The sequence below is a fragment of the Haemaphysalis longicornis genome, unplaced genomic scaffold (assembly GCF_048455015.1).
Source record: "Haemaphysalis longicornis isolate Haplotype H1 unplaced genomic scaffold, Haemaphysalis longicornis Haplotype H1 scaffold_10, whole genome shotgun sequence".
NCBI classification, from domain to species: Eukaryota; Metazoa; Arthropoda; class Arachnida; order Ixodida; family Ixodidae; genus Haemaphysalis; species Haemaphysalis longicornis.
In genome coordinates, this window is record NW_027526204.1 from 141,537,889 (window position 1) to 141,552,874 (window position 14,986).

At 46.6% G+C, this 14,986-nt stretch overlaps 2 protein-coding genes across 5 annotated transcripts in view; one reads left to right on the plus strand and one right to left on the minus strand.

Annotated features, from left to right (window-relative positions):
• LOC144159530 (trypsin-1-like) overlaps positions 1-14,986 on the plus strand; it is a 175,954-nt gene that overhangs the window by 53,279 nt on the left and 107,689 nt on the right. The window lies entirely within an intron of this gene.
• LOC144159529 (complement C3-like) overlaps positions 1-14,986 on the minus strand; it is a 99,055-nt gene that overhangs the window by 44,769 nt on the left and 39,300 nt on the right. For all 4 annotated transcript variants that reach the window (XM_077691086.1, XM_077691087.1, XM_077691090.1 and 1 more), the window contains exons 10-16: positions 14,376-14,618; positions 13,485-13,661; positions 8,867-8,995; positions 5,610-5,675; positions 5,157-5,354; positions 3,255-3,404; positions 977-1,106 (exon numbers count right to left, since the gene is read on the minus strand). In XM_077691086.1, coding sequence (XP_077547212.1) covers positions 977-1,106; positions 3,255-3,404; positions 5,157-5,354; positions 5,610-5,675; positions 8,867-8,995; positions 13,485-13,661; positions 14,376-14,618 — 1,093 coding nt within the window. The remainder of the gene's footprint in view (positions 1-976; positions 1,107-3,254; positions 3,405-5,156; positions 5,355-5,609; positions 5,676-8,866; positions 8,996-13,484; positions 13,662-14,375; positions 14,619-14,986) is intronic.

A 14,986-nucleotide genomic window follows, 5' to 3' on the forward strand; every position in this document is an offset into this window, starting at 1 on the left:
AGGGACCTACTCTGTTACCCTTAATGACCAACGGTTATCTTGCCTTCGCATTACATGCCCTGCCCACGTCCATTTCTTCTTAATTTCTACTAATATGTCCTTAACACGCGTTTGTTCCCTGACCCACTCCGCTCTCTTCTTGTCTCTTAATGTTACACCTATCATCTTCCGCTCCATTGCTCGCTGAGTCGTTCTCAATTTAAGTTGAACCCTCTTAGTGAGCCTCCAAGTTTCTGCCCCGTAGGTGAGTACCGGTAAGATGCAGCTGTCAGACACTTTCTTCTTCAGGGACAATAGTAGGCTGCTGTTCATTATCTGAGAATGCCTGCCAAATGCCCCATTCTTATCCTTCTAATTATCTCTGCCTTATGGTTACGATCCGGGGTCACAACTTGGCCTAAGTAGATATATTCGCTTACTACTTCCACTGCCTCGCTACCTATCTCAAATCAGTGTGCTGTCCCAAATGCTCATCAAGAGTCAAAGGTTTTCTAGATTATATCTCATGTCCAAATCTAATTGGTATTGTACTCCATTGCTCCGTAGCCTGTGGTTGCTGGAAAAAAATCCTGGGCCATCTCCACTAACGTGAAACCTGAGGAGGGGCGAAGCATGCTCTGTAGTTCTCTGCAGTATTCTTGGCACCTTGGCGTTTTTGCCAACGAGGATGAAACTGTTGGGGGGTAGACGTATACACCTTTGCTGTAAAAGCTCTTGTCTTTGAAGCACGAAGCTCTCTAGCGCAAGGCGTAAACGAGTGTCCCGGTGTTTTTTTAAGTACGCGTTACGTTCCAGCGCGCGGCGCAAACGAGTTTCCCAGTGTTTTAGTGCCTTGACTACACGAGACAACGATTACGACGACAACGACAGGAGACGCCAACAGCCCCAGCCCCTAAGGGGCTTCGCTCCTACAAAGATGCAATGCGAATAGAACGGGTATAAAGTGGATAGTAGTAACTAAGCCAATAAATTGTACCTGTCCTTAAGATGTTCTCCGTTACTTCTTCGGATATGACGACCACACCGAAATTGGAGATGACTTCTTCTGACGTCATACCACCCCCTGGTCCACATCCCAGGTCGTGAGACTTCAATGTCGTAAACAACTGCAAAAAATAAAGGAAAAAATGAATTAAGAAGGAGCTGCAGTTGTTAACACATCAGCTACCAAGCAAATGTCACTGATCATTCTGGCAATGATCCCATAAAATTGCCCAAACATAATCTCATTTGAGCTTGACATAAGTGTTGGGTTAGACGAGGGCCCTCTTGAAGTGCTTATCTGAGGCATATGCACTGGAGCTGAATTAGAAAGCACACACAACCAGTGATTGTCTTTCTGGTATGCGTATTTCTTGCATCTGCCAGCAGTGACTTGTAATTACATTTACAAACAAAATCGAAGGAAAGAATCTGCTGTCCTCACCACAAATAAAAAAATAACCTATCACATGCTGCGATTCATTACCATTATTCTATCTTTTCTGCCTAAAGCATGTGCATAAGAAATTTGGCACACTTGAGTGTTTATTTTTTCATTGTTATGCTCCCCCAAATCATCGAGCACTATAAACATAATGCTTTTCGGGGCCCAGATAGTTTATTGAACGGCATTTCGTTGAACACCATTTCACTGAAACTTTTTTATTAAAAGCACTTCACCGAAAATGTTTAATTAAGAAAATTTACAGTATCTTTTTTTCTAGCTCCATCTGGGCTTTCTATGTCTTTCTAATAAGCAAAGTATGACACCACAAATTTTGCTGTTTCATTAATTCTGCAGGTGAGAGTGTTGTAACGAATCTCCATCTCAGTCTAGCCCTCTCTCTAGACTAACATATCGCAGCATTCTTTTTTGCTTCACTGTTCTTTCCAGACAATTGCTACTAAATAAGCTGTCACCTCGGTTTTACACAGGTACAGCACTTGACACCAATGTATCCAGACATAATGCCAGCTGGGGAACTAGCAATCACCTCTATCAATTTCTGCGCCCCTATTTCTTTATCAGCACTGCATTTAGTTGCTAGTGGTTTATCTGGAGAGAACAAAGTTAGTCACTACAACATAGGTTGATCCATCTCTCTCTCTCTCTCTGTACCTGAACAAATCATGGGATTTTAAGCCCACACACTCATTTGGATTTTGGCCGAGATCACGTGTTGTGTCAATGAATCTGCATTGCGCTGTTGCCTCCATTCACCTGAATCGTAACGGCAGAATCGTAACTGCACTTGCGGAAAAATGTTCAAAGACAAAATACTACAGGCACAAGATTGTGTCCTTGTTTTCTCGAAGCTCCTTTCCATACCCGCAATGGCGTATTAAGCGATGCTTCACAAGCAGGAATCCATGCAGTTTTCAAACAATACTTCATGATTGGCCCAGCCAAACTGTCTCATTGGGTATTTGGGACCAAAAAATTGCCAAAAAAGCATTTTTTTAGGTATCACTTTTTCCTTAGATTGCACAGTTTTTCCTCCAAAAAGTTGGTACTAGAACAGTACCAGGTACTTATAAAAGCCATACAGGCCTGGCTTTGATTAAAAAAATAACAGTTTTTCCATAATTTTTTCATTTTTTGCCATGAGCAGTATTGCAGCTATAAGAAATTTTCTAGAGGTATATTGCAGCATGTAGAGCAGCTAGAAAGGTAATTTTTTTTTTTGCACCGTAAAGCTGAATGTTTAAAACATCCAATAAGGGAAACACATTCTGCATGTCGTGTTTCAGTATTTTTTTAATTAGCATTATGTTTAATTGGTTAGCAGGAGTACTTTAAACCTAGGAGTTATAATTGATGTAAACTTGTTTGTGATTGCAGAACAAGAAAAACTGCTTCCCACATTTCATTCTCTACAACTGCTGTTATCTATTTATGCCTTGCTTTTAATTTTTTGTTAAATAGCTTTTTTTCATTGCTCTGAAAAGCAATCAGGAAATATTTTTAATTATCCCAGAAACTAAATACCTTACATCAAATCTGATTGGATATTTGAAATGAGGTAGAAAAACTGAACAAGTCCATAAAGTTTCGTCAAGATTAGACGGAAAGAAATAGGTTTCAAGACCAGTGCCCCTTAAAGCCTATGGAAGCCATTTGGGCCGCATTCATGAAGTAACGCGTCACTAATTTCATCTTTGTGCTTTATTTACACAAATGGCATCGCAAACCTCCGTCATGCGTTGGTTTCCGTCTTGCTCCTCAGTCTACCGAAATCACATGAGAAAAAGAAAGAGAACATTCACATCACCTTCTCGCGTGTGAGCAGGCCCTTGTTGTTGAGGATGTACACGGCCTTGTCAACTCCCAAGATGCCCACCCGGGTCCCGGCAGTTCCAACAACCTTCAGTGAACCGTTGGTGCCAGGCAGGTCATTCTGGAACTCCGGCTCAATTCTTACCTGCATGTGGGAATACATCAATGCACTCGGGGACCATTCTAGAAGTTGAGTTTGACTAATCTGCTCGTTTTAGCCGACCTTTTGCAGCAGCAGCCAATAAGGGTATAGCACGGCATCCAACTGGATAGTGATCAAAACGGGTACTTTCTCCCACTTGACGCATAGCCCTGTTGTATACAACCGTTTAGAGAGTAATTTTGGGGCAATACTGGTTGATCATACTCATCATGTCAAAATCATCTTAGACATTTGAGCCACAAGCAAAACACACTGAATGAGCACACAACGTAGTTTTGGTGTTCTTTGGCCTTAGATGCCTTTGTGCCAAAAACACGCATTCTGTTGCTACAGGGCTAGTACATCCATGATGGACTGGAAACGTATTTAGTATTTTTTACATGCGTATAAGCATCTAACTATGCACAGTTTCTCTTAATACATAGGAATGGTGGCTCGTTCCAAAGACAGCATATTTAACAGACAGGAGTGCTGCCAGGAATTAGAATAGCATAACAGCCTGCAGAGGGCCACATTGCCTAAAGCAGTGCTTCTCAACCATGAGTGTCGAGGAGACCTTTTGGGATGGTAAATATGAAGAGGAGACGTAGGTTTTAAAACAATTTTTTTTTTTAATTTTAAGTAATATCTGTGAAACTTTTCAGTCTAGCTGCTTTTTCCCCACTGATTTCAAATATGCCTTATTTTTGGAGTCAGTCAATTAGTTCTTAAGATAATTTGTGTTATAGTCGTAAAACTGTAGTCTTCATATTTTCTTATACTAAGAGCCCTAGTGAATGCATTAGCCTTTTTGTGCATTCCTTGGAAGTAATTTTACCGCTCATTAAAATTTAGTGTTTGAAATGGGCGTTCGAAATGGTTCCTTGCCATTGGTGCCACCAAGTTTAATGAGCTGTAAAATTATTTCCAAGTGATGCATAAAAAACCACACCAAGCCTCATAGTATTAGAAAATATGAAGACTACACTTTTATGACTAACACTTTTTTGTCTATTGTTCCTCCAGGAATGGCTAGTTATCTGTAATTATCTTGGGAACTAAATAAGACCCATGTCCCCCTTAAAATGCCAAACATGCACCGCTGAGCACGAGGTCGCGCGTTCGATTCCCGGCTGCTTTTCTGATGGAGGCGAAAAGCAAAAACGCCCGTGTGCACGAGATTTCAAAGCACGTTAAAGATCCCCAGGTGGTCAAAATTAATCTGGAGCCCTCCACTACAGCGCGCCTCATCGCCTGCGTTGCGTCTGCTCGTTAAACCCTTCAATCACTCAATAAATAAAATGCCAAACACTTTTCACTTGCAGTTTAAGTCTCCCACATGCTTATTCAATGCCCGCCTTTTGTGCCCGACTTTTATGCTGGTGCATGTCATATTGTTATGCAATTTGCAGTTGCATCTAAAAGTCACCAAACCTATATGCAAGCTTTTGCGAGTCTAGCTTTTCTGCATAGCTGATGTGTCGTGCAAAGAGCCAACTTTAGGTTAGGTGCTATGCGAAGAAATTAGACCTTCAAGTCACGCAGCGAAGCCACCTATTTGCATACAAAGCAAGGTTTGGCGAAACGGAGGGAGGAATTGAAGGAATGGTTTCAGGAAGGAGCTTCGTGGACCATGGAAATGCCCTCGAGGACACCCATTTGAGAACCATTGGACTAAAGGATATACAGGCAAGGCTAAGCTGTAGGTCTGCTCATACTATGTATACAAAAATGATACGTTCATCGCACACTTACTGTTGACGACTCGGAGCAGGCTTCTTCGATGTCGATGGTGAGTGAGTCTGCTAGGATGTGGCCCCGGTAGAATGCGTACACGAGAACACGAACCGTCGGACTGAGGTCTCGCGTTATGCGAAAGTGCACCGAGCGCTGAGGAGCTGAGCCCACGTCATTCAGTGCACCGTAAGTTTTTGTCTGGCCTCGATGCGTCACCTGCACAAGCCGCAAAACAAGGTTTTGTTATTCTCAACGTACCGCTCTGGCATCTACAAATAAACGTCTTGAGAAAAGTCGCTACTGATCACACAATGCATTTCACTGTGGACGGAGAACTGTTTGAGACACATGCAAAGCTGATTGCACAGCTTTATATTGAGAAAAATACCAGAAATGTTTGTTCTTCTTTCTATTACTGTAGGTCAGTACAGTAATAGAACAGAGCAGTGAGAGTAATGTGATATGACTCACCAGATAATAGATGGGAGATATGTCAGCTGGCTCGCTTATCACAGTACTGTCGAAGTAATCCCCAACCTGTGAAAAAAACAGGATTTGAGCAAATGGCACACTGTGAATTCACTTCTGCCTGCTCTGGTAATTCAGGTGCGCAATTTTTCAATCAGCCTGGGGTTGCTTTCTACCACACATATGTGCTTGTTCATAACACCAGATTGTTCATTTGATGCCTCCGGAATGTTGCTGCTTTCGTTGTAAATGTGGCGTGGCTGAATATTTTTAGTTCTGTCACCCAAGATGATTCATGCATTGCTTGAATAAGGGTGAATAGGAAAACGTCTCATACTTGTACGATTGTCGTTTTAAAGTCGATAAGAAAACTTTCTGTGACCAAGCAGTATGTGTTGATGACCAAAAAAATTTGACAGAACCACATGAACATTTTGAAAAACCAAAAAGGATGTTACATTCTATTAGTACTAACTCACAGTTTCTATTGTGTTATGCTTTCATGAAGCTTACTATTTCAGTATAAAAGTACCAGCAGCCAAGCAGTTTTGTTCCAGACCGTTCCCTTACACTTAGCCTTGATTAAGACCCTCTCCTCTGAAACTAGGGAGGATTATGCTGCATTTAAGAAATTAGGCAACTAGGGTCTTTTCAATCAACAGCGAGCTCGCACTAAAACATCAAGCAGTTTGTATTACACTCTGTTGCATTATACAAGCATAATGATAACTTAGTAAATGAAGATTTTGGAATTCCATTTTATTAAATCAAGTTAACCAGTACAAACATGAAAACGTTTTTGAGGATAGGCAATAGCTTTCAGCCCTAGACATCAGGTTCATCATGCAGCACATATGTATTTTGTTTTCCCTAGAAGTAACTTTTTTGGCTCACCCAGTAACTTACTACATAATATGACATGTAACCAGTGGCACATCTACAGGGGGGGGAGGGGGGAGGTGTAACCCCCCAGAGGTCTGTCGACCCAACCCCTCCTCCCCCTTCCTCCACTGAACCGACAACCGAATCTGGCCGAGCGAAGTAGGTAGTCTCAGATGCTTGTATTGTTGGAGATTCTTAGTTAAATCTCGAAAAAGAATATTGTTTTACTGGTGATTGTTAATATTGTTTTACCCCCCCCCCCCCCCCATGTACGGCGTACTGCATAGCCCATGTTAAACTGCAATTACATTTTTTGTAATTTTTGTAGGGCTGTAGCATCGGTGCGTTAAACCTCATAATCCATCGATCAATCAATCAATCAATCAATTTTTGTAGGGCCACATTATACCACTTTTTGAACTTTTGTGCACAACTGCAGTCACCAGATTTGAATCATTCGTCAATTTCTAAAAAAAAGGACGCCGAAGTTTCCCATAGCTTAGGACTCAGTATGGTCGAGCTTGCCTTTTGACTTCAAATCAATAGGATCATATCAAATTTATTTCATTTTATGTGAAAGCTAAAACAACTGTTCCATTTTATGCTGTACACTGTGCCAGCTGAAATAATGCTCTCTCCCCTGTTAAATAAAAAGGTCTGGTTTTCCTTGATATATATATTGCCTCAGTTTATAACATCCTAGCAAGGAAAGCGGTAACATTTCTTGCGCAGTTAAAAAAACCAGCGAGCGTGGATAACAGTGATGTCGTGCTGAATAGGCTTCCAGAAATATGGGTTAATTTGACTACACAGCACAAATTGTGCAAATTGTGTTCGCTCACTTGCAGGTGTAAGTGAGTAAACTTTAGTAAGTAAACTTTTAGTAAACTTTCGCATTCAGACGTATTTCAAGTTGTTTCGGCTAAATCTTTGTTCTTTGAAACTGGCTTTGTCATGCATTTCTTCGTCCGTCCGTCTGTCCGACCGTCCGTCCGTTTGTTTTTATATATAATTATATTTTATATTTGTTGTCAAAATTTCAAACCACCCCCGGACAAAAATCCTGGGTGCGCTAATGCATGTAGCTGTCATGCATCAAGGTATTAGGCATCTGGTTTATTAAAAAGGACCATAATGACAGCATACACCCTGTTTTATTTGAAAGAGCTAGTTACTGAGAACTCATTCACCAGCCCCACTGATGTTACTTTCACCGAAAACATTGTAGAGCTCACAAACGTTCAAACTTCACACCATGCAACGTTTGCCATGATGTCATAGGGGAAATACAACAACTGAAGTAGTCAGTGGATCAACTACATGCTATCATTATGGGAGACGATCAAATGAAACTAGAGCACATTCGTGTTTATTGACGAACACTTTTGTCGGCATCTGTCAATCACACAAACTAGTTTTGTAATTGACATAGGGGTAGCACTAGAAAGTGGTTAGAGAGTCGCCACTTTTTCAGCTGCTTTCCTTATTATCTAGCTTAACTGCTCATTTTCACTAAAATCTGCATGGTTGTTACTGTGACGTGGCAAAAACTAGAGTTGCGTTTTATCTGTACGCTCCTCCTAAATGTGCCACGATGACAACGCACAGTTTTGTTCACTTTGAAGGAACTAGGCTTTCGCAACACACTCATCTCCATTCCAGCCACCAGAGACACCAGAGGCTGGCAAAAGCAAGCGCAAATTAGGCAGGGCTTATAATCTTGCCGGAAGAGGTACTTGCGCCTAAATGTTATGCACATTAATTTTAAAGCAGTAAGAATGATGGGGTAAACAATGAAAGTTATGAAAATACACGTAATCATAGAAGAACCAATGCACACTGCTGTTGGTACTGGGCGCACTATGTTTGTTTTCGCTGCGCAGCACTCCGCTGCTTTGAGTTGTTTTACACGACACTACCGATCGGCGTAAGCGACGTTGTCTTACGTGACCCTGTTTGTTGAGCATACCTCATGTTTCACGAAACGATTATACTTTCTACAGTAACAAAAACAAGCCAGGAACAAATGCGGTCAAAAACAAAGAAACAGTGGAAAATGGTCCGCTTAGTATGGCAGCCCCATTTGGAAGGAATGACGGTAAGCAAGGTTGATGAGCCTGATGGTGTACTGTAAATTTGTTTCAATATCCCCCCCTGTGACTTCATGGTAGACGTCAGGAAAACACACGATTTGGCGCGAGAATCAAAATTTTAACCTAAATTGATTAATTTCTCAGTGACTAAAGCATCGTTTGCTTCCGGGCAAGTGCTGGGCGCACTATAAAACACAAAATCTTTCGAATAAAACAAACTTGTATTTTGTCTGCATGGCCCCTTTAAGTGAGCACTGGCTTCGCGAGACAAGTCGTGCACCTTACCTTGAAGGACTTCGTGGTGTCCATTCTCTGCAAGGACACAAATGCATGCACCGGCGAGTTGTATGGTTCAATGCTAATGTTTCCCTCAGCCTGCTGGTGCGACCTGTACTTCGGGTCACGGGTTTGAACCTGAAAGAAAAAGAAACATAGGCGATTACACGATCACTCTCTTCATGTTATCAGAGGGAAAGAAGTTGCCTGAAGGCTACTAGAAAATGCGGTTGGTCCTTCTTTCATAAGAACCGGTAAAACACGAAAGTGAAATGTGCCGTCACAGGAGCAGTTTAATTTTTATTGTGCATCGATATGAACTTGCACATCGCTGTTTACGGTATATCTCGCAGGTATGGCACCGTTATAAGCATCAACGTTGGACACCAGATTGCACGCGCCAGAGCATTGCGTAAATCCGACTGAAAAACCACAGGCACTTGCAAACCGTCCGTGCAAACGAAACCAAACTGGTTGTCAGCGAATTTTTTTGGTGAACACACGGTGCGCTGCAGTGAAAAGAGCAGCGTACCGTGCCAAGAGCGCGACATTCGCAATTCGGCGTCAACCTTACTACGTGGTCGCTGCCTTACATGCTTCTTCGCAGGTTATGCTGCGCGTCCCCGTACACGTAGGCGCTGGCATCGCGGCGCCAACTGTCGGCGCTCATTAGCGTGGTGATGCACAACTTCTCTTCGGCTCTCCTAGACGGCAGCACCATCTGAAGGGATGGATATAAGGCGCGTTCGTCGTCCTGTTTTCGCGTCTGTTCATAGCGCAGTCGGGAGCGCAATTCGTACCTCCAGTTGCGGCGAAAGAGTTTGTGGTTCAAATCCTGGCGCAGAAGCGTGAAAAGAAGTTTTTTTCCGGCGATGTCATTACCGTGACGGATATGACGTCAGTCAGATCTTGGTGGACACCGGCATAAAAGACTTTCGTGTTAAAAGTTTGCAAGCAACTAAATCAATACTCGTCAATGCAAATAGATGGTGTCAGTAAACACAGCGTTTCTTATTAACACAAGAACACTGTTTTTAAAGCGCTGCTCATAAGTACTTCAAACCTCTCGAGCATGAATACTGTACCACTTCATTCTATGTTCAAAAAAAGTGTTTGACTTAGTCTGCAAAAGTCTTGTCCTTTAAAGGACATGGTCATACCACTTATTAAGAAAGATGTGAGTTCTGAGGCACAAAGCACTATTTCAATGTGACATCTTTGTGAAAAACAGAAGCTACGGTATACAGTTTGTGGGGATTGTGGCTGCCCGCGATCCCGACTCGGTACGCGGCAGCGCTCGAAGGGCCGCACGGCTTGCGCGGGATTGCGCAACAAGACGGCAAGAACGTGGCCTCGGCACCTCTATGCTCGGCACGGCCACGGCAAGAATAGAGGGGTTCGCTTGCGCGTCGCGAGATGGCGCCACCGGCGCGCGCGGAGTGGCTTCGGCGGAGAGGCGGCTGCGGAGAGCGGGGGACTTGGTCTGCGGCGCTCGGCGAGCACGGCGGCGGCGGGCGGCCGCTCCGAACGAGAGGACGAGACGGCGGCAGCGGAGCGACCTGGCGCCTTCCCCTTCGAGCCTGGACCGACCATCGTCCAACGGTAGCGGCGGGTCGAACGACTCCGGCCGCACGAGCAACGCGGGACCCGAGAAGACGGAGCCAGCTAAGGGAGGCTTTGGGAATAAACCCCCCCTTGGAGGTTGGCTTCGGTTGCCTTTGTGTCTTGCCTGCCTCTCACGCCGGCGCCGTCTACACGGCAGCCGCGTGCGGAGGATCGTCGGAGTATGACCCACACCACAAATTGGCGCCCAACGTGGGGCCTCGACTGCAAACGCAGTTGAGGCGCATGCAGGCAAGATGGCAAGCAACGCAACGAGCGGAGCGACGGGAAGAGGCTGGAGGCACGTAGGCCTACTGGCAACATGGCGGCGGGTTGGCTCCCCCGCCGCGCCGTTCCCGCGCACACGCGCCGGCGGCAGCGATGAATTGACCCCCCAAGCACCGAATGGTGCGGCGGACTAAGCCTACAAGGATGCAGCGGTTGGGAGTACGCAAATGCGCACCATAAACCCGTGACTACAGCTTCTTCGACTTGGCCGATGCGACGTTGACAAAGAGCGAGGAGGACGTTGAAGGTCAGTCTTTTCCTTTTGGTACGGGTGGTGCGAAGGGAGACGAAACCGTCTCCACGCTAGTGGGTGCTTGCGTCTCGTCGGAAAGGTGGAGAAGGTACCGCCCGAGATTGCATTCAGGCAGTAAGAGCTTCGCGTGGCTCGGCAGGGGGCTCGTTATTTTTCGGGAGGTGATCGTCGGTGTTTGAAGAGACGGACCTCAGGCGACTATCACCGCAGAGCCGCGCCCGTAAGCCGCTTGTAACGCGGTGGGCGCTGGCGTTACGGCAGCCTGTATGCTGCGATCGGGGATAGTTCGTGTGTGTGGGCGAGCGTTACTGTGGGAGTGAATGTGTGCGTGTGTGTGCGACCGCCCGTAAGCCGCTCAGATTGCGGCGGGCGCTGGGTCTAGTGCAGCTGGTAATGTTGCGACCTAGGGTGTTTGAGAATGCGTGCGGGAGTGCGCGCCTGTAAGCCGCTAATATGGCGGTTGGCGCCGGCAGCTGATATTGCTGCAAATGAGTTGTAGGAGCCCTGCCTGCTTGACGCTAACGCAGCTTTGCCGAGCAACGCACCCGGGCAAAGAAAACTTGAACGGGTATTTCGAAGCCACCACCCGTGTTATGTCAGACGAGCTGCATCCGAGTAGGCTGTCTCGCCAGTGACAGGAGTTGGCGGAAATCCACTGCTCCCTTCCTTGGTAGTCGGAATCGCTCGCATTGAGGGGTGAGAGCGGAGCCCTCGGCACACGGACGGCGGCGGGAGTCACGCCAGTTGCCAGTCGCCACCGCCATGGACAGCGAGGGCGGACCAGCTGAACCACCCGGCGGGGCCGGCCAGTGAAGGTGGCACCGAGCGCAGCGTGTTGAGCTGTCGCCAGTTGCTGCTCCGGCCCCCCCCCCCGGGCGAGCGCCCTGCGGGGCAACCATTCAGCCGTTCGGGAGGACCAGCCGCCGAAGCAGCCACGGAGCCCAGGAGGTCGAGGGACCCGCCATTGGGGAGAACGCCTTGCACTGGGAGCAGAGGTCGCGTCAGCAAGCGACCTCCGCATTCTTCGGCTGCGGCTGCCGGCTTCTTCTGGACCTGCCAACCTGCTGTGCTTCCCAACCGTGAGAGACTCGGACCAGTGCAACGCGTGGCACGCTCATCAGGCCGAGCTTCGCGGTTACGGCATCATATGGCGAACATGGGGGTGAACTTGAGGTTTTGGGATTGACTCTTGTGCTTCGCGGCGCCGTTTCAATGCGGGTGGCGTCGAGTATTTAGGGAGGAGGAGTGTGGGGATTGTGGCTGCCCGCGATCCCGACTCGGTACGCGGCAGCGCTCGAAGGGCCGCACGGCTTGCGCGGGATTGCGCAACAAGACGGCAAGAACGTGGCCTCGGCACCTCTATGCTCGGCACGGCCACGGCAAGAATAGAGGGGTTCGCTTGCGCGTCGCGAGATGGCGCCACCGGCGCGCGCGGAGTGGCTTCGGCGGAGAGGCGGCTGCGGAGAGCGGGGGACTTGGTCTGCGGCGCTCGGCGAGCACGGCGGCGGCGGGCGGCCGCTCCGAACGAGAGGACGAGACGGCGGCAGCGGAGCGACCTGGCGCCTTCCCCTTCGAGCCTGGACCGACCATCGTCCAACGGTAGCGGCGGGTCGAACGACTCCGGCCGCACGAGCAACGCGGGACCCGAGAAGACGGAGCCAGCTAAGGGAGGCTTTGGGAATAAACCCCCCCTTGGAGGTTGGCTTCGGTTGCCTTTGTGTCTTGCCTGCCTCTCACGCCGGCGCCGTCTACACGGCAGCCGCGTGCGGAGGATCGTCGGAGTATGACCCACACCACAAGTTGAACCTCGTTATAACGAATACTGATATAGCAAATTATCGTCCTTAACAAACTAAATATGAACTTTGTTTGGTCACACTTCATTTCAGTGACACAATCTTTTATAACAAAAATCTAACTGTGAATGTTGCGTGCACTTTCGGATATGACGAAGAAATATTTGACCGGTAGGCTGAAAAGCTACGTGGAAAACGTCCGAAACTGCAGAAGTAAAAAAGGCCCCTTTGTTCGTCGCGCTCAATGTTGTGAATAGCCACCAAATAAAGATCACATCCTGCCTCGAAAAAACAGGAACACAGGCCTGTTTTGTCAAACGAACTTTGTTCTGTTGTAATTTCCCAATTCATGTTCTGCTTCATTGAGCTTGAAATGCCATAAGGAGAAATATAAGGGTTAGCTTGATTATAATAGGTTCGAAGATTAGAATGATGAGTTTTTGTATCAATGGCTTTTGCGAGAGCCAGATTACCGATTGGTTTGCATCGATTTTTAGCTCTACTGTTACAGCGAATGTCAGATATGACGAACTAAATTACTGTCCCGATACTGCTACATTATAACGAGGTTCGACTGCACCTTCTTTCAGATAGACTGCGAACAAAATTGACTGTTTTCGTTTTGGCTTTCATATAGTCCTGTGGTAGACTGCTATGCAAGCTGTTGTTGCCTTGACTACGTTCTTACCTTGACTTTAAGAAGAGTGTAGTGTCGTTCCGTCTGAACTAGGAATGCCACTCTACCCGTGGCATCTGTAACGGACTGGGTAGCGTCGACATGAACATCCAATTCCTGGTCGTTTAGGACGGACACTTCGCAACGAATGCCGGGAGCAGGTTTGCCATTCAGGTGCTTGATGTCAGCCTGCCACAAAGAGCCATAAAGTCCTTAGAACCTCAACTCACGCTGGTATTCATCACATCATTCGGCGTGTCATTCACTGCAATGAGGACTGAAATACATAATGGAATTGAACGCAATTATTGACAGCATTTTCAACTATTATTAGGACAATTTGGTGTAGTGTTAGGTATTTGCGGGGGTACACGGTTATGAAAACGTTCGAATCAGATTGGTACGAGGTCGTGGGTTAGATTCCCGGCCACGGCGGCCACTTTTATGATGGAGGCGAAAAGCAAAAACACCCGTGCGTACAAGATTTCAGCACACGTTAAAGATCCCCACGTGGTCAAAATTAATCCATAGCGCTCCACTACGGCACGCCTCATTGCCTGCGTTGCATTGGTGCGTTAAACCCTACATTCAATCAATCCGATTGAACAGAAATTTTCTACAAATAGTCTACAAATAGAAACGAACTCTAGCAGTGCAGAACAGCAGCAGGTGGAGGTCAATGGGAAAGGCCTTCACCCAGCAGTGTCCTAAATAGGCTGTTCATTATGATGACGATGATGATTGGTTTTGAACATAAGCAGTTATTAAACACATGAGCTCCCCCAGTTTGAAAAAGCAGCACGACCGCACAGGTCTATGTTTCTGTTCACTTCTCAAACGCTAGCAAGTGCCTACTGCATTCGACTCAAGATGTCAATGTGAAATCGAATAGTCCCGACTAACCACAACAACAGTCACGGTGCCCGGCTTGAAGTCCTTGGGGGTGTGGCGGAAGCCGACTAGGTAGGGCGAAGTGGCGAACACGGCGGAGTCGTCCACCGCCGTGACGCGTTTGCTGGTCGCCTTGTCGAGGACATCAGCCTCCACCACGAACCGGTTGCCGTGCACCAGGGGACTCCACCGTTTGCGCCGGACCATCTTCAGATCCTCAATGGATATGCGGAACCTTGCTTTTCCAAAGGCAAGCTGCGCGAAAGAACGCCCAAGAGCCCTTCATTGCTGCCACTAGAACTACAAACTATAGTGAATTATAAAGGGAACTAGTAGCTTGCTGAATTCATTAGACATGAGCTGCAGGACAAATGCATATGTGTTTTGGTACGGTTGAAGACATGTACACTTTCTGTAAAGACTGCACTTTACATCAAGTGCACATCTTTACATCAAGTGTATGCGTTCTTCTAGTACGTGTTTCTGTTTGGCCCCAGTGAAATCCTACAAACGAGAAGAATTGAGAGGGTCGAGCAAAAGTCGCACCGTTAATTGCCTAGGGAGATTCAACAACAAGAAAGTTAATGCGCCATATCACAAAGTGCAAAACCAACACCCACTTA